The sequence below is a fragment of the Stegastes partitus genome, unplaced genomic scaffold (assembly GCF_000690725.1).
Source record: "Stegastes partitus isolate 25-593 unplaced genomic scaffold, Stegastes_partitus-1.0.2 Scaffold940, whole genome shotgun sequence".
Classification (NCBI taxonomy): Eukaryota; Metazoa; Chordata; class Actinopteri; family Pomacentridae; genus Stegastes; species Stegastes partitus.
In genome coordinates this window covers 182,063-201,118 of record NW_007578671.1, presented here as the reverse complement: position 1 = coordinate 201,118, position 19,056 = coordinate 182,063, and the positions used below count along the sequence as shown (strand labels likewise).

Below are 19,056 nucleotides of genomic sequence, written 5' to 3'. Positions count from 1 at the left end.
CGTGCCGGAGCTTGCCAACTTAAAAAACAAAAGAAAGACGAATCAAATTGCCAGAATCTTTCATATGAAGGAGTCAAAACCAAATGATATTTGCTTGCAGCACCTGGAGCATAATTATTCTGTTTTTGTTCAGAAAACTAGAAGCACTCTGTTAAGATCAGGGTGGGACCGTAATCTTGGTGACACATTTAAAAAGTCAACGTTATCCTGCAGAATGACACATGAGGCATTTCTATATTTAACCAAAAACCACGACACATTCCTTATATTCACCAAATTCAGCTCTGACAGACCAAACCTGGACGTCCATCGGGATGCAAACGGAGGTCTGCTGGTTTCCACTGTTAGATATTAGGAGACCTTTTTTTGTAATTTATGTAGAAAAAAAAAAAGTTATTCCACAAAAAGTATGTTAATTATCTGTTTATTTCTAAAACTTTGGCATCGCAGCAAATGTGAGCGGTTGCTTTTTTTTTTTTTTTTTATTGATTAGCCTTTGCTCAAATAAAAGCCAATGAAAAATTACCCATTTCCACCACCCACTCTCCTACATTAAAAATTCGCTCTTACAATAAGATTTCCTGAACATAAGGTATTAACAGCTGCCACATTAGCGTAAAATCTTCACCCCGACCCTGTCAATCACGCCTCATTTGCAATTACTTTATTTTGATTTAGTTTTTTCACACACAGCCAAAATTTTCAAATGGAGCATCAGCGCCCACGGCCAATTTGAATAGCAATAGGTTAGCGGTGTTATTCTGCTGTTTACTGCCATCGGATGGTGTCTATTGTTTGCACATTCATTGCTGGATGGAGGATGAGACAAATGGGGCACAGGAAGAGGACACATGAAGGTCATTAATAACAGGAAGGAGCAGAGCAGCGGAGGCCATATTTACCTCGCTCCTCTTTTCTTTTTTTTATTTTTCATTAAAAAGTTCAGCAGTAGTTTGTTTGTGTGCTCTGGAAGCCTCGGAGCAAATTTTTGCCGGAAATATAACTTGTCAACGACATGAAAATTGAGCAGGAAGTACTTTCCATCAGACTCCCAGTGTGTTGATACAGTCGCCGCCGCCGCCTTCAGCTTCCACAAAACAACAGTGACGAGTAAAAGCCTTAAACAAGCAACCAGCAGCACACAATCATCTCACTTCTCCAACCGGTTTTCTTTCTACATATTTGTTAATCAATCTCTCTTTCATCTTTCTTTTTTTTCTCTTTCACATCATGCACCGTGAACAGACTGATAGAAATTTAACGCTACAGGACGTCAGACTCAGAACAGACCCCGAGATTCAGACGACGGCTTTAGAGGCGCAAACACTTTTCATTCTGCTCAACAACAGCTTCTCTGATCTTCGGGGCAACTCGGATTGCGACTCCTTTGTCTAAGTGGAAACAGTTAATGAGCTGAGGAAAACAAAAGAGATGGAGATTAAAGAGAGAAAGGGAGCGTGCAGAATCGGAGAAATCAAGGGATCAGATGAATAATAATTGCCACAAAGAGTCAGCGGTGGCTGAGCCGTTTGACTGCGTGACCCCCGACAACGACTTGATCGGAAACACAATTAGCATTAAATGAGAAGACGCCAGCACCTGGCTGGATTTTACCGCTTTTGTCTTTGTTTGTGTTTTACGTAATGAAGATAGTGATATATCTGTCGCAATATTAGCTCACTCGGGGCATTCTGGGGGATCAGTGGACCGAGTCAGTGCAGCGGTTAAACACTGGAGCTCATCATCCACTCGTCTAATCGCCACACTGCTGCACCAACACTTTCTATCGATTTCTTTTTTTTATTTTTAGCACTGACAATAAAACAACAACACGTAGGATCATAGTAGAAAACAACAGACATGTGCAGTGGAGACCATGTCCACACCGGGGTGGCCGGTCTTCTCTGTACGTCTCGGCCCTCCGTCCAGACTTAAAGCAATGTTTCTCCACAGAAGGTGCACCTCCCTGGGTGTGGAAGTTGCCGGCTCGTTCCAGTGTGAGACAACAGAGCTTTTAGGAAATGTTGTGATATCGGTGGCAAAAGAGTCGGAGAACCAGAGCAGGAAGAAGAAAGACGACGAGAACAATGCGTTTGCTGACCTTACGGTCACGGATAACTCTTAAAAGCTGTCCAACTCCTGGTGGTTCTGTGACGAAATCCCAATTAAAAACTTTGTCTGGAATGTTGTAGTCTGGGAAAAAAAAAAAAAAAAGCTTTCAAACTTAGTACACCAGTTCTTCTTCTGTGGTTTTCTCTGACTTGTCTAATGCAGAAAATAAAAGGTCCTTTACAGCTTTGGTACCTGCACAGCAGAACAAACATATTAATAGCATTTGTGCACACATTTACCACATGATATGCAGCATGTATTAGTACAGTCACCGTCCACTTCCTTAGATGCACCTTGCTAGTACTGGGTCGGACCCCTCTTGTCTTCAGAACTGCCTTAATTCTCGGTGGTTCAACACGGTGCTGGAAACGTTCCTCAGCGTTTTTGCTCTGTATTAACATGAAAGCATCACACAGCTGCAGCAGCTGCACATCCATGATGCAAATCTCCACCGCATCCCAAAGGTGCTCCGTTAGATTCAGATCTGGTGACTGTGGAGGCCGTTGGAGGACAGAGAACTCATCGTCATGTTCGAGAAACCAGTTTGAGATGATTTAAGCTTTGGTGAGTTATCAGAAGATGGTCCACTGTGGTCATAAAGGGATGGATGTGGTCCACTGTGGAGCTTAAACGGTGCTGAATTGGTTCTAAAAGGCCCAAAGTGTGCCAAGAAAATATCCCTCTCCCCATTACACCAGCAGCAGCCTGAACTGTTGATCCAACACAGGATGGGTCCGGCTTTCATCTTGTTTACGGCAAATTCTGGCCCGAACATCTGAATGTTGCAGCAGAAACTGAGACTCTACTATATTTTTTCTTGCATTGTCCGGTTTTGGTGTGAGTTGAAGCCTCGGTTTCCTGTTCTTAGCTGACAGAAGTGACATCTAGTTTGGTCTTCTGCTGCTGTCGTCCATCTACTTCCAGGTTTGACGTGTTCAGAGGTCTTCTGCTCACTTTGGCTGTAACGAGTGACTGTTTAAGTGACTGATGCTTTTCTATCATCTCGAACCCGTCCGGACACTCTCCTCTGGCGTCAGCAAGACGTTTTCACCCAGAGAACTGTCTCTGACTGGACATTTTCTCTTTTCCGGATCGTTCTCTGTAAACACTAGGGACGGTTATATGTGAAGATCCCAGAAGATCATCAGCTTCTGAAACAGAGCAGCTTGTCTGGCACCAACAACCTCATTCAAAGTCACTTCCATCCCGTTCTGATGCTCGGTTTGAACTTCAGCAGGTCGTCTTGACCGTGTCTACATGCTGACATGGACTGAGCTGCTGCCATGTGATTCGCTGATTAGCCCTTTCAACACTATACCGGTCTGAGGCTTTCACCCTGTTCAACCCTGCAGACTGGTGTAGCGGCTCCGGTTAATGGCGACTTTCTGTTACGTTCATTTATGTTGTCTATCAGTGGGAATGTGAACAAGTGACTCAGTCATGAAATAAATTATGCAAATAATAATAATAATAATAATAATAATAATAATTGCATACAGGATTCTCTCCAGCTTCATAACAGAGTAATGAGCCGTCACGCTGCTGCCTGAAAAAATTTTGCTGCAAAATGGGCCAATATGTTGTTTTCAAGGGTACGTAACGGGAACATATTTAACAACAAGCGCTGATGGAATTTCACTGCCGTTGTCTTCGATGCTAATGCTGCTACGCGCTGCTGGTTGCTGCTAGTCACTAGCGTAATTGCCGCTACCTGTTAGCAGCAGCAAAGACCCCCCCTTGATGAGCCTTCCCCCCGGTACGCTGTTAAGGAATCCACAGTGGTCCTGGTCTGTAACACCTCCCGGTGTGGACGGCCCCAATCGGTAGGCCTCAGTGCCAGGTCTACCTACAGTCATTTTTTTTCTTTCTTTGACAATGGTTTTAATACTGTAAAGCACTTTGTGTTGCTCCATGTATGAAAAGCGCTCTGTAAATAAAGTTTGATTTGATATTCCTAGTAATTAAAGCCGTAGTTACTCAGTGTTGACAAGTTTAGGTATTCAGTTCAATTCAATTCAATTTTATTTGTGTAGCGCATATTTACAACAACAAGTCATCTCATAGCGCTTCACAAAGGCAGAAACACCCAACAATCCAAAACATCTGGATTCCCTATAAGCTTCAGCAGGTGTGAGCGTTCAGGAGCAGTTGAACAGTTCTACCTAATAACGTGTATTAATGTGTTGATCTCAGCTCTTTGGCCTCGGCGTTGCTTGAACTTTGAAAATTGTACAAATGGCTAAAATTATATTTTTGCAATTAAAAAATGGTATATTTTTTAACCTTTACACCGCTGCCTACACGGCGCTCTGACCTTTAGCTGAGCTTCAGCATAAATAGGATCCATATATTAAGCTTTGAGAAGTGTGACGATGTTGAATGAAGCCAAAAGGTGAGAATTCCCAGAACTTTAAGATTTCAGTGATGCCTTTTCACAGCCGTTAAACAATCAACAAGGCTGAGAAATAATTCACCGACTAATTGACAGACTCCATATGAAGAAATCTGAGGTGGTTTAAAACAACATACGTAGCAGAGGAGTTGTTCCATGTGTTCAACTTTGATGCACGAGATAAATATTAAACTTACCTGAGGCGGTTTGGAAGTGCTACAACCCAAATCTTAAGTCAATTTGTGCAGCATTTTTGCTTTAAACTGCTTTTTTTTTTGGTTCTGCCTTTTGTCTGTTTGGCTGGAACATCCAGCATTTGACAAACGCTTTGAAAATCTATTTTTAGATATTTATTGCAGTGTTGACAGACAATTTATATTCATATACGAGTGTGTACCTGCAGTATATTTGATTTCTCCTCATGAGAGATCCCACGAGTTGACAGCCAGAAAGCAGATGTGCAATTTACAGCCAATTAATTCTGTAACTCTGGAGCCTTTTCTTTCTGTCCTCCCCCTCTGCCGTTCTTCACTTCCCTCTCCGGCTGACATCGTATCCGAGCGCTCGCTGGCATTGTTAGCCGGCCGCTCCGTCAAGCGCTGCATTTTCTGTTGTCGTCATGATAGAAAACTCTTATCGCGCTCTCAGGAGATAAACATGTCCCAGTAAATCTCTCACTTCTTCTTTTCCCCGTCTGTTTGCTGGGGAAGAGCAGAAAAGATTTTCATTATTCTCACGACTAAATAACAAGCAATCTGGTCCAATCTCATCCCCCTTCCCCGCTCGCCGAACGCCTCCCAACTTCCTGACAGTCAGTTGCTGTGATTTTATTTTTTTTTACTCCTGGAGAAAATTACCAGGAGCTAAAATCTAAGATTTCATGGGGAAAAAAAAAAAGAGGTTGAGAGCAGCGCAGTCATGGCAAGACGGGAATAATGAGGGAGAATGAGAGGTTATACACCCCACTAATTAGCTGGGGTCTTCGCAAGTTCAAGGACGGTTTCAATTTAGCTGATAAAGATGAGAGGATGAGGAAGGGAGGGAAGGGTGAGACGGGTGAGGCTTTCTACATCTTAATTATCCCGTGGTTTTTTGGCTGCTGGTGCCTCGGGGGGGATTCGTGTCTGTTGGGGATGGATGGGGGGAGGTGAGGGGTGAGTCGGTGCTGAGGAGAGGAGTTGGAGGGTTTCCGTGGAAAATCCAGACGTCTTATCCGGGACCGAGTTCAGCTGGGCGTGGCCCGGGGTCGAGCGCTTCCCTTTTAATTACGCCGCCACTTGTGCAAATATGCTCGGCCCCAGGAGGATCATGGGTAATGGAGGGGTTAAACACACACGCGTTGTTTCCCTTCGTACGTGCGCACAAACTGCCGATGCCCTTGCTCGTGATACGGAACCAATCGTGGGCCGAGGACGTCCGCGGGCTGAGATTTAACGTAGAAACGCATCAGCGTTCACACCTATGGCTGTGATCCTCGGCAGCATTTCTTTCATCTGTGTTTGTGAGAAAAAAATAAAACTGCTTCTTGAAGTTTATTTCCTCTATTTAAGGACGGGTCAGCGTCCACCACAGCGCAAAGTGATTCTAACAACGCTGATTCTGTTGCATACTTGTGTCAACATATTTGGGTCGTGTGCGCCCTTGTACAGTCATTTTCTGACTACTTAGCTGTGATCTCTTTGCTTCTCTCTTATTATTACTTATTACAGACATGCCTGAGCTGGTTACAGCCTCTTTACTCGGACAAACAGGCATGTTTGTTTGCCCTTATATAACTGTATGGAGACACCAACATTAGACTAAGGCTACATCGCATGCTTTGCTCTCTAGTAATTTGCATTAGCATGAATGCCAGTTGAATTTTAAACCTGATTTAATCCCTCTCGAAATGCGATCCGTCCCAAGACAGGGATGCACCAGTTTTTTGAAGATTTTTCTCTATTTCGTTGCCAGCGTGAAGGCAGAAGTCCTGGCTGGCTGCCTGTGCTTCTCCTGCCACCGGCCAGTCCTGTTTACTCAGTTGCAGTTTTCTAGTTTTCCAACACTTTACCGCTGAGCCGCAGTGTTCAGGCTCAGAGTCTTGCATCTGTAGACCCTGCATGAATGTGTCATGCCACTGTTTTCCCTGAATCGGGTTCATTTTCCAGCTCATGTTGTACCATTCCAGCCCTTTTCTATGACCTGTGCTCGCTTTATGTCACATGCAAAAAATCCTGTTTTGACAAAAGTAAGAAAAACTGTAAGAAAGCTTTGCTCTAAATCCCGTTCCCCTGCAGGTCGGGTTAAGCTGTTTGCATGAACTTTTGACATTTCACAATTGAGACTCCAGGTAAGCATGAATAAACCAGTTGACAGAACATCCCTGTTTCCTCAATGACAGAGCCGTGGTGCTGTTCCTTCTCATACAGCAGCCACGGCAGGATGATATTTCCCCCTCCTGACATCAAAATGTACCGTATAGCTGTGCAAGTGGATTTGCTCTGACAATGAAAACCACAAGTATAAAGTCTTCTCATACAGCGACGAGCTGCTGAGGAGCACAGCAGCTCAACTTTACCCGACGGGACTGAAATAGGAGGAACTTCACATATTTGTAAAATGTGTTTTGCGTGCTTTACAATTATTGGACATGATGATAACCTTTATTGTATTCAATACCTCGACTGTGAGCTGGAAGCACTGATGACGAACTCAGCATGAAAACAGTCTGCAGCCGCGCCAGCAGCTCTGTGAGGAAATGTTTAGTTCTGTTTAACTGCTACGTGTGTCATTGAGTCTCCATGTTAGTGGAGGGTTAGCGAGTTTGCTAATTAGTGCTTAACACTGTTCCCTGTGTGCTAGTTTATGTGTTTTACATTTGCTTTTGGTAATGAATTACAAAGATGCCTTTGCAGAAAAGAAAAAAAAATCACTTGCTATGAAATAACAGCCGTATCAAAATATATTTTGTTTTTAAATGAATTTTCCTCCAGTTTTTGCAGCTTTCTATCGCGACCTCACTGACGATTCTGTACGAGAGAGATTTTAGTCAATGTACGTTAAATTACATAATTTTTGTTCCATTTTAAATAGAGTTTCTAACACATGTACAGTATTTTTCTGTTATTCTTCAGCTTCTAATCTGAAATCTTCCATCATATGTCTGTCATTTATAGCTGTTTTCTATTTTAAAAGTGATATTTTAGCTTTTGTTTGTATTTATTTACCATTAACTTACAATAATTGCTGAACTAGAGAAGAATGTATGGTGTTTTTTAGCATGTTTTTCCAGGTACAGTCGTTGCCGCATTTTCACAGTTTTCTGAAGCTGATTTTTGTGAATTTCTTAATTTTTACATCGAAGAATTTTGCTGCTTTTAGAGTGTCGTGCTCAACTTGAGCTCACTCGTTTTCTTTCATAGCTTTTATTGTCGGTGCAGGAAATGAAAACAGGACTTTTGCCTTCGTACAAATTCATCTTTGAAGCGTGTAAACACATCATTTTGGTTTCTCTGATTTCACATTTGATCTGTTATTATTATTATTATTATGCTGTTGCTGTTTCCCGCTGCAGCTGCTTGTTAATTGATCTAATTAATTGATGCTCTTTGGTCTAATTATCCTGGGGCCTGCTTGGGTTTGTTCTGGCCACTGCTTGGGTTACCTTTGGATTAGATCTGTCTTTTTGAAAACAGACGATCAGGTAATGATTCCAGTCGCTGATCGTCAACCTAAAACAAAAGGAAAGAAAAAAGAAGCATAAATCCAGCATGGATAAATCCTTTTATTCCTGGACTGAAATCCAAACACACACACTGACTTATTCCAGACGTGACAGTTAAGTGACAGCTAACCAAACCGGTTCAAATGCAAACCCATGCATATGTAAATGCCTCGTTTACATTTGCTTTTGAACACAAAAATAAAATCGGTTAAGAGAGGCTGAGGTCTGTTCATGGAAACATTTTCAGTCGTCTTGCTGCTAAAGTTTGCCGGCGCTGGTACGTTCAAATAAACCAGAGTTTTGAATCTTTCTGTGTGTTGTGCTCCATGAAGCCTTTGTAGATAGAGGACCTCATAGTGCAGCCTTCACATCACGCTGGAACGTTGTGCTTCCTGTGATATTTCTTTCCCTCCCGGTGCTGGATGTTATAGGTGCAGGGAGGTGTAACGCACATTAACGCGTTTAGAAACATCAACACATTTCACTTACGGTTCCTCCTCGTAATTCTATTATTACCCGCCGGCGCCGTTCGGTAAACAATGTAAATCTAATCACATACATGAGGGGCATCTCATTAAAGGAAGAATGAGCCCCGTCGGAATTACATTGTATGAATTTCAACAGCGCCGAGATGTAGAACACGCGATTGCACCGTGTTAAGTGTTTCTCACCACGGAGTTGAATACATCAGCATATTTTAAGGCTTCATGAAGACTTTCAGATAAAGAATGTGTTTTAATTTAAAAGATGAATAAACACTGTGCAGTTTGTCACTCAGACACACATGCACCAATCAGACACAACATACGAACCGCTGGCAGGTGAAGTAAATCACAACAATCAGCTTATAGCAGGGTTTAGTTCGGGACAGTCGTGTCCTGGTGTTAACGTGGAGGCTGATTTGACATGTTTTATATGCAAAACATCGCTGCAGAACCAACATCACAGTCGCTAATTTGGGTGTAAGACTAGTTTGAAATATGGAAAACAGAAAGTTATAAGTGGCTGAAGTTTTGTATTGATAACGTGATAAAAGTCCTGAACTGATAACGTAATATGTTTTGTTATTATAACATAATAATAACATAATAACTTATTACGTGATTAGCCAAAATTTACTATGTTATCAGTTCAGGACTTTCATTACATTATCAGCCAGTTATTACGTTATTGGCCTTTTACATTTTAAAAAGTGCAAAGCTATTTCATTATTGGCTGTTGTTACGTTATTGGCTTCTACAGGGACAGCAGATGCAAATCAGACGTTAGCTAACTCTGCTGCAGTTACTTTAATCGCGTGTCTGCAAAACACACGGATAAACTAAACCGATCAACGTGTTCTGCAATGTTCTGCTGAGAAACCTTAGCATGAGCGTGGATGGAACCACACCTACCAAAACAGTGTCACAGTCCAACCTAATGATGGCGCTCTGCTGGCAAAGTGTTCTCAGGAACAACTCGAGGAACAAGAGAAAGAGCCCGAGGTGTTCCAAACTGCTCAGACTGCAGAATGCTTCAGAACACACGAGGCTCAAATGATCCAGCGTCCCGCTGCAGGACACAGTGAGACCGCCCCAGAGGCCCGTTGTCGATGCTCTGATTGGGTGTTTTTAATGCTGAGCGCCGTCACAACGAAGTTTAAAATCACCCCCGTTGAACCTCATTGTTCGTCTTCTCGTGATGCATCAGCTGCAGCAGCTCGTGTGACTCGAGTCGTCACGTGTTTCATTGGAAATCAAAGCTCATATTGGTGGGATGATGCGGTCGGGGAGGCTCACGGCTACATACCATCATGTGGGAAATATAGACGGCGGCTCAACGGTCTCCTGCATGTGAATCTGAGAAATGTGTGAACATGTGACTAACCTGAGCCTCTCTCTCTCTGTTCACACAGTGGGACGCCATTAATGAGATGGACGAGTACTTCAGCCCGATCCACACATACCAGGTGTGTAATTTTCTCAGTGTGCGATGGGGTCGAATGCTTTATCGGGATTATTAATTATAGGAACTTCAATGGAATATATCACTTTGATCCAGAGGAAACTGTTCTCTCTTCTCTTTTTTTTTCCAGCCTGAATTAAGTTTGATTTAAAAAACAAACTGCAGATGAATAAATCATGAATCATTCCTCAACATGTTTTGATTATATGGTGGGAACTTTTTATTATTAATAATAATAATACAGGGGAATATATATATATATATATATATATATCCTTATGGCTCATAAAAGTTGAGCCAACTTTTTTTTACATGTTTTCCGTGATGCACTTTAGTCCTTGTTGTGGCTTCGAGAAGCTTCATTACACAATATGCATAAAGGGAAATACAGTCATGTGGAAAAGCAAGGAAAGTGGAAATGATTGGCTTTTTTTCACACATTGAGACGAGCAAACATTTGATCCTCTTTGAGCAGTGAACAGATAAAGGTGATGCACTCCACAAAGAGAATTAACTGGTTAAACTGAACAAACTCATTGACAGAAGTTGTATTATTTTGTGGTTTATGAGGCAGGAAGCAGGAATAACACTGTTTGCTTGTGTAATTATTCAATTTGAAGGTCCACATTTCATACATCTGGCCTCACGTGTTCTTCCTGTAGCACTGTTTTATTTATTTTTAACAGCTCTGTGTTTGATTTGTCCGTCCAGAACACGTTGTTCCTGTTCGTTGCCTCTATATTTACTGACAACTTGTAGTTTTTTGCTCTGATGTTCCTTCCACACAGTTCAAATGTGTTCAATCTTTATCTGATCGCAGCACTTTGACACCAACACATGCAGATCCTGGACTTTTTGTTTGTTTTGTTTGTTTGCATCAAAGATTTTTCTCTTCAGCTGAATTAGCTGTTTGAAATCTCACCACTTCTGGATAAACGTCTTCACGGTGAAATGATTTATTTCTAATAATTCTGGAGATCTTCTGACGTCCCTTAAAGGCATTGACAGGCTTCTTAGATCTTTTTTTTTTTTTTTTTTTTTAATAACGCAAAGAGAACGGCCTCGATGTCAGAGGTTTTAGAAAAGAGACGTTCCACCTGTAACTCCTCAACAAGGTTCTAATCATTGGCACTTGAATGCTGATTCTGATTTGGTGCAGCTGAAAGTGTGATATGTTTACTGCTGCACTTGTTTCAGAGATTGAAAATGAACATTTGATTTGTCTTTTAATCAAGTGTATTGCCTAATACCCCGCACGCTGACACTGTTCTAAAGAGGGGCAAAATGGTTTGTGGTTCAGATGTTGGGAAAATGTCAACAACTTGCTCATATGACTGCATGTGTTTATTTATACACTGTATTTATTGCCCCAGTAGCAGAGAGCTGTGGGCAGCCTGCTGCAAATGGACCACAAAATAAGACCAAAACCAAAATGTACAATTTAGAAATATTGAGGGCAGGAGTCTGAGTTTCCCCAGAAACTGCCCCGATACAAGCAGCAGAGTCCCCAGAATAGTTTATTTTTAATTACATTTTGTTATTATGCTACTAAACAATCATGTGACTGTTTATATGCTTAACTTACTTTTTTTTTATAAGGAAAAAACAAACAAATGTGTCTGTTTGCAGGTTTCTATGAGAACGAAAACTGTAATGGATGTTTTTATTAAAACTATTTTCTGGCATTTAAAAGTCCAAACTGGTTTTTCAAGAAAGCCGCCGGCCAATTCTTATTCATAATGACAATAATAATTGGTTACGGTCCCGTTGTGTGACTTATATTAATACTCATTCAAATTCTTAGTGATTTATTTTATATTTTGTGGGACTGAATGAAAAAAAAAAACATGAAACGATATAATTATGAACAATATATAAAAAGCAAATATCCACTTGGTTGGTCGTGAACTTTAGCTGACAAATCCAGAAAAACGTGCAGAAGATCTCAGTGTGTTGGATTTTAGCCACACAACTGGCTAAATAGGGGATGGAGATACCAAACTGGTGCTGATGATGCTAGATGTAGATGTAGGACTTTCAACCATTTGCAAATAACGCCAACCAACAAGACTAATGTAGACGTTTAAAAATGATGTGCAGCTCCTCTGAGGCTGGTAAAGACGTGTTGGATATGATGACACACTTCATGAGGTTCATGTTTGTGTCAGACACCTTCATCAGAATCTGCAGCTGTGAGGAGCTTCGACCAGCTGCTCTGCTCCTCACAGCAAACTGAGAGGTCTCTGTAAAGCCTCTAATGTCTGTCTGCATTGATGACTGTGGCGTCTTTATTCCTAAATCAGGTCTGTAACGTGATGAGCCCCAGCCAGAACAACTGGCTGAGAACGGGCTGGATCCCTCGAGAAGGAGCCAGGAGGATCTACATCGAGGTCAAGTTTACCCTGAGAGACTGCAACAGCATGCCGGGAGTACTGGGCACCTGCAAGGTAAAGGAGGAGAGGAGTGAGGATGAAGATTAGTGGAAGAGATGTGAAATAGAGATGCACATGTTCTATCTGAGTATACCGTTCTAAAGATTAGATTAGTATCTCATAAATACAGTCCAGTATGTGGGTTCAAAGGCTCAGGGAGGAGATTCTTGACATCCTCTTAACATCAGATCATCTGTGTCTGATGAACATATATGCAGCCCAGCATGCTAACACTTCAGCATGCTAACACTTCAGCACTTTTTTTTTCCAGCACTAATTATCATCATCCAAAACCTGAGAAAGCGAGAACCTGCTGCAGCTCTCACACTGGGTCATGAGTTCACTTTAACAACCCAGATACAATCCTGACAGGCCGCAAATGTGCAGCTGATCAAAGAAGGCGTTCGGATTGGGTTTCTGTTCACCGAAACTATTTCTGTTCTGTAGCGGCGGCCGCCTAATTAGTGATGATGACCAATCAGAAGCAGCAGGAGCTCAGTGACGCTTGTTAAATAAGTGAACTTTTGTTTGGACATAAAGCTGATGGTGATGTTGGATGATTCTTGGGATGAGTTATTGGATGTCTTTGACTTTTGGGATTTCAGATGTCACACATCTGAATGAAATCCAGATGCAGTTGGTACACTTGGTTAGCAAGAATTTAAAAATCTGATCCCAGTCTGTGGTGATTTTTGGGGAAATTAAATGGAAGAACAAAGTTGGCAGTTTTCGTGAATTTAGCTCTCAAGTTGAAGCCGTCTTGGAGCTGCAAGGCCACTTATGGAAGGCATTGATGACCAAGATGAACAATGCTGGGCAGATTTAAAGTTCTATCATTCATGTGGTGAACACCTGAATAACCCAACCATTCTATTGGTAGATCCCCTGGTATCGTTAATGACCGTTCAGGACTGATAAAAATGAAACCCTCTGTTGGAATGGGTGCTTTTGGACTTCTGAATGTTGGATGGATGGCTCATTTCTGTGTAACTTTAGCTACCACGATCCCATCAGCAGCTACTTCAACACAATGTTTACTGCCACAAACCTTAAGGAGTAGAAATTAGGACAAATGCATGTTGAAGAGACGAGCAGAAGGTCTCCAGCTCCCTCCTGAGGTGGTTTGTGCCTGTCTGTGATACCTCCTGTACATGCAGCATCTTTACTCCCCGTGTCTGTTCTCCAGGAAACCTTCAACCTGTACTACTACGAGTCGGACCGGGCGGTGGGCTCGGCCATACGGGAGAACCAGTTCATCAAGATCGACACCATCGCTGCCGACGAGAGCTTCACGGGGGTGGACCTGGGAGTCCGCAGACTCAAACTCAACACGGAGGTACGAGCCACAACACCTGCAGGAATACTTGCAGGCAAATGCCACTCTGGGCTCTTTGAAGCAACATCCCGCGTTGGACAGTAAGTTTGTTCCCAGTCTTAGCACGTACGCCTCCGCAGGAGTTCAACACGAGCTGGAAGCATCCACAGCCCCGGAGAGCCTCTTCCAGTCGCCGCTCAAGCTGTTTTGTGCACATTTCTGCAGATCTGTGAGAGAAAGCAAACAGCGAGGCTTGGTTCGGTGTCCTGGGAAATACTTTGATATTGATACAACTTTAAATTTGATGCCGCGTGGCGGAGCGACGCTTTTATTGATACCTTACACAGTTAGACAGATGAAGATATGAAAGCCGGTGTATAATTCATTGCTCATGCTCTTATATTTAATCCTGAGTTATGCACAGGTAGTACAGAAACCTAAAGAGCGCTGCCGTGTTGGAATAATGGTCTGCTGAGTCCTCCTCCAGGATTTTTCTCTTTCATTCATACTTTACTGTCAGAGCAGGAGTGATCTGCAGAAAGTTGCTGAAATTATTGACTGACTTATTAGTTAATCCTAAGTCTAGAGCAGGGATCTCCAACTCCGGTCCTCGTGAGCTACTGTCCTGCAGGTTTTAGACCAGGGGTCTCCAATCCTGGTCCTGGAGGGCCACAATCCTGCATGTTTTAGATGTTTCCCTTCTTCCAACACACCTGATTCAAATGATCAGCTCATCATCAAGCTCTGCAGAAGCCTGATAACCATCCTGATCATTTGAATCAGTTGAAAGAGGGAAACATCTAAAACATGCAGGACTGTGGCCCTCCAGGACCAGGATTGGACACCCCTGGTTTAGACGTTTCCGTACTGCAGCACACTTGACTCAAATTGATGGATCTCCAACAGCTTGTTGTCAAGTTCTACACAAGTCTGTTAATGATCCATTAATTTAAGTTTTCTTTAGAGAATGACTAAAAACAGGAAACACATCCAACATGTGTCACAGAGACTAAACTGGTGCAGTTTTGCAGTTGAAACCAGAATATATCTCATGATGTTGGTGCCCCAAGTTGATTATAGACAAAAAATATGCTGAACAAACATGAGGTTTTGGCTTTATTAGTCTTTTCTTTTATTTTAAACAAAGCTCAGATGTGTTCTTCATGCCTGATTTGACAGCTAGCTCCTCTACATATGAAGCTATGAGGACTCAAAATGATGGAATAAATAACGTGAACCGGAATTAACACACAGATTTATGGACACTGTCAATTAGAATAAAAACCATAAATTCATTTGCAAAACCAGATAACTCAGAAAACTTATTGTTTTGTTGTTTGCTTGAGATAAAATCAGTCAAACTGAAGGTGAGTGGATCTGACTCAGCAGAAATGACCAAAATAGAGTTTGATTGATGTTGTCTCAGGTAGACGATGGAGAAGTGGATTTTCAGAAGGTTTGTGAAGGTGGAGTTGTTTGTTTTTGCAAATGAGCTCTTCTTTTACTAATCTGTTTTGTTCTAGCGACAAGTCACAGACGTTACTGAATCTTAATGTCTGCAAAAAAAAATAAAGGTTAACGTATATTTCCACATGTTTCCACACAAATCAGTTCCAGGTTCTGTGTTAATGAGATGCTAAACAAACACATAAGAATGTAAAACCACCTTCGTTTCCAGGTTGTTGTTGTTGTTGGAAGCGAACCCTTGATGCTAAAACACCAGCAGATTAACTTAAGGCTGTGTTCACACTGGAAACACTGCATCAGCTTCTGTTTTAGCTTCTAATAGGACAAATGAGAGAACTTTACAAACCCTAGAAAGCTGCAGCGTGCCCATGTGATCCCTGTGCTATAGATTGTGTGCTGGGCTGTGACGATGAAGGAAACGGTGGGTGGACTGGAAACGCTGAGGGAGGCTGCTGCATGAGGAAAAGTCTTGTGTAATATTTGTCAGAAACAAAACCCTCCCACGGTGACCTGCAGTAGCTGAGGTGTGATGTGTCGTCTCAGGTGCGAGGCGTTGGACCTCTGAGCAGGCGAGGCTTCTACTTGGCCTTCCAGGACATCGGCGCCTGCATCGCCCTCACCTCGGTGCGGGTTTACTACAAGCGCTGCGTGGGCGTGAGCCGCAACCTGGCCGTGTTCACCGACGTGGTGACGGGCGCCGACTCGTCCTCGCTGGTGGAGGTCCGGGGTCAGTGTGTGGACCACGCGGAGGAGAGGGACACCCCCAAGATGTACTGCAGCGCCGAGGGCGAGTGGCTGGTGCCCATCGGGAGGTGCGTTTGCTCGGCCGGATTCGAAGAGCACAGAGACTCCTGCGTGGGTAAGTTCCAACAAATGAACTGGCTGGGTTGTGTTTAGCTCTGTCAGTCCAACTTTGGTGCAAAACAAGCAGGCGACCTGATAAATTGTGATAGTTTGGTGCAGCTTGTTTGCAGGCTTCTGTCTCGGCAGGCGTGTGGTTCTAGCAGCAGCTCAGGTTCATGATGCTGGTGCTGATTGTTGGTTGGCATCAAGTTTTCCTTCATAATTGTGCAGAATCCATAGTGTGCAGCCAATGGGGAGACATATTTTTGTCATGTGTTTGGTGCTTCTTTTTGGTCATTCCTTGTTAAACAGTGGGTTAATCGTAGTGAGCGGACAGTAATCAGCTGAAAGAAAGTGGACGGTCATTACACATTGTTTTCTAATGCAAGAAGCTGAAATAATCTGAGGGGAAATGCAGCAGCAGCAGCAGCAGCAGGGTTACAGTGGACGGAGAGATGAGAGCAAACCAGGCTGCAAACTCTCCAGAGAAATCTGCAGGTGAATGAACTTAATCAAAGTGAGCTGAACTGTGGCTGAACTTAAACCTGGTCAAATAGATTAGACAGTAAAATGTTTTACATTTGCTTCCTGGTTTTTGATCAATTTTAGTTTTTATTTTTTTGCTTGCTTGCAAAATACACAACACCAAACATGTTCTTAATTAGTGACAAAAGGAAGAAAAAACCCATACAGATGGTGACCCTGTTTATCTAATCTAAGGTTTTTTCAGCTTTAATTTAGTTACTACAGAACAGCGTTTGCACCCTGATGCATGTGGAGAAGAAAACAGGAAATGCAGAAGCAATGCTGAGAAAGCAGAAGTTATAATCAATCTAATTTGTGTAGAAATCCATCCATCATCTACATACCGCTTAATCCTCACCAGGGTCATGGGGGGCTGGAGTCTATCCCAGCTGACTCAGGGTGAAGGCAGGTTCACCTGGACAGGTAACCAGTCTATCACAGGGCTACACTTAGAGACAGACAACCAAGCACACTCACATTCACACCTACGGACAATTTACAATCACCAATTAACCTCAACATGTTTCTGGACTGTGGGAGGAAGAAGGAGGGTGTCCTCACCGGGATGCGAACCGGCGACCTTCTAGCTGCGAGGCATGATGCTAACCACAGAGCCACCTTGCAGCCCTTGTGTAGAAGCATGTTTGGATATTTGTCACTTGCTTGAAATTCAATTCAGGTAAACACAGCAGACAGTTGTGCATAATGTCTCTGCACCGTAGCTTCTCAAACCCACGGCTGCAGATTTACCAGCAGTGTCCACCAAAACCAGCAGTCGAGTCATACCCATGTTTAGCTACTTTAAGCATTTGAATTAGAGTTCGGTGAAATTTTACTACTTTTAAAGGGTCAAAGTTCCTATGTTAATTATTTATAAGTAAGTAATTAAGTAAGTAATATTTGAAGCACATGTAGATGTATTCATATCCTCCCATTAAAGAAGGAAAAAAAACAGGTGTCCCTGAAATAAGTTGAAATTGACAAAAGTAATAATAAATAAAAATGTAATGAACATCATCACATTGCTTTTGAATTGTCGTTCAACATAAAAATAAAAACAAACAAAAAAACAAAAGAACAAGCAAATAAGCATGATGGGACCCTTAAACTAATATTTAGTTGAACAACCCTCTGAGCCAATCACTGCAATCAGGTGTTTTCTGTAACTCTCAGACTTCTGCACCTGTTGACAGGTGTTTTGGCTTCATCAGCAAAGTGCTCTCATTGGACAGTTTTGTTTGTTTTTTAAATTATTCTTTTCAACCACAATGCAAAACCAACATCTTATTTCACTAAAGTATAATTTAGTAAATTTTTATTTATTATTACTTTTTCAGTTATTTGAGTGACTGTTGTGAATTTTGCCTTTTCTTTTATGGAAGCGTGTGAATACATTTGAGGACGACTGTAAACGCTTCTGCTGGTTTAAGTTCAGTTTATGTGCATTTCAAAGACTCTCATTTTATTTCTGCAAATTTGCTGCATGTAAGTTGATCAAATCACCAACGTGGCAGCGAGATGTGCTTCTCAGACATTTGTTCTCAAACTCCCCGTCCACCTGTTTGACCTACAGCCGCGTACAAAGCGCCGAGCACCGACACGGCAAACAGTCGTGCAAAAGGCCATTCTAAGGTCAGAAACATACTCAACTTTCTGGACACAGCTTGAACTGCAAAAACTAGAACCGGCTTGGACCGGCTGAGCCGAGATAACGGGTCGAAGTTCAGTCCGCAGAACCACCATCATGCAAACGTGAGAGTTAATGTAACCGCCTGACAAAAAAGTTTCCTCCGAGCTCTGAGCATCTGCAAAAAAGAAAAAAGCATCCGAAGCAACACATGAGCGAGGACGGGTTCTAACCTTTGGAACAGATCAAAAAGTCTGTTTGAAGCTGCGCCTGTGGATCATGTAAAAAAATTATAAATGAAGGCGAAGCAGTTCAAGGTCTGGTCAAAAGCTTTTCTGAGGTTTCTCAACTAGATAAATAGTGAAAAGAAAAAAAACCCAGCAGCCTCATGTCTGCCGGAGTCCAGCTTTCTGCTTTCATTCAGTCGCTGCTAATGAATGATGAGTAACGAGTTTGAAATCCTTGATCTTGTTTTGTTTGTTTTGGTGCTTTTTGATTATTATTTTTTTTTTCCTCCTGTGATTTTGATAGGCTGACCTCATTGGGAGACCTGTGCATATCTCAGGTTGCCATGGGTTACAGTAATTAAAACCTATTAATCACAGAGCGATGGATAATTAAACGCTAAAAGCAGTTTGTCAGCTAAACGAGCCGAACGAGACACGCAACACCGATTCGCTCGCATCCTCCTCCTCC

General features: G+C 42.4%; 1 protein-coding gene across 1 annotated transcript in view; it reads left to right on the top strand.

The window, feature by feature from the left end:
* epha8 (eph receptor A8) overlaps positions 1-19,056 on the top strand; it is a 130,734-nt gene that overhangs the window by 46,960 nt on the left and 64,718 nt on the right. Inside the window, exons 3-6 of the mRNA XM_008294101.1 lie at positions 10,102-10,155; positions 12,455-12,598; positions 13,770-13,919; positions 15,909-16,224. Of these exons, the coding sequence (XP_008292323.1) occupies positions 10,102-10,155; positions 12,455-12,598; positions 13,770-13,919; positions 15,909-16,224 (664 nt within the window). The remainder of the gene's footprint in view (positions 1-10,101; positions 10,156-12,454; positions 12,599-13,769; positions 13,920-15,908; positions 16,225-19,056) is intronic.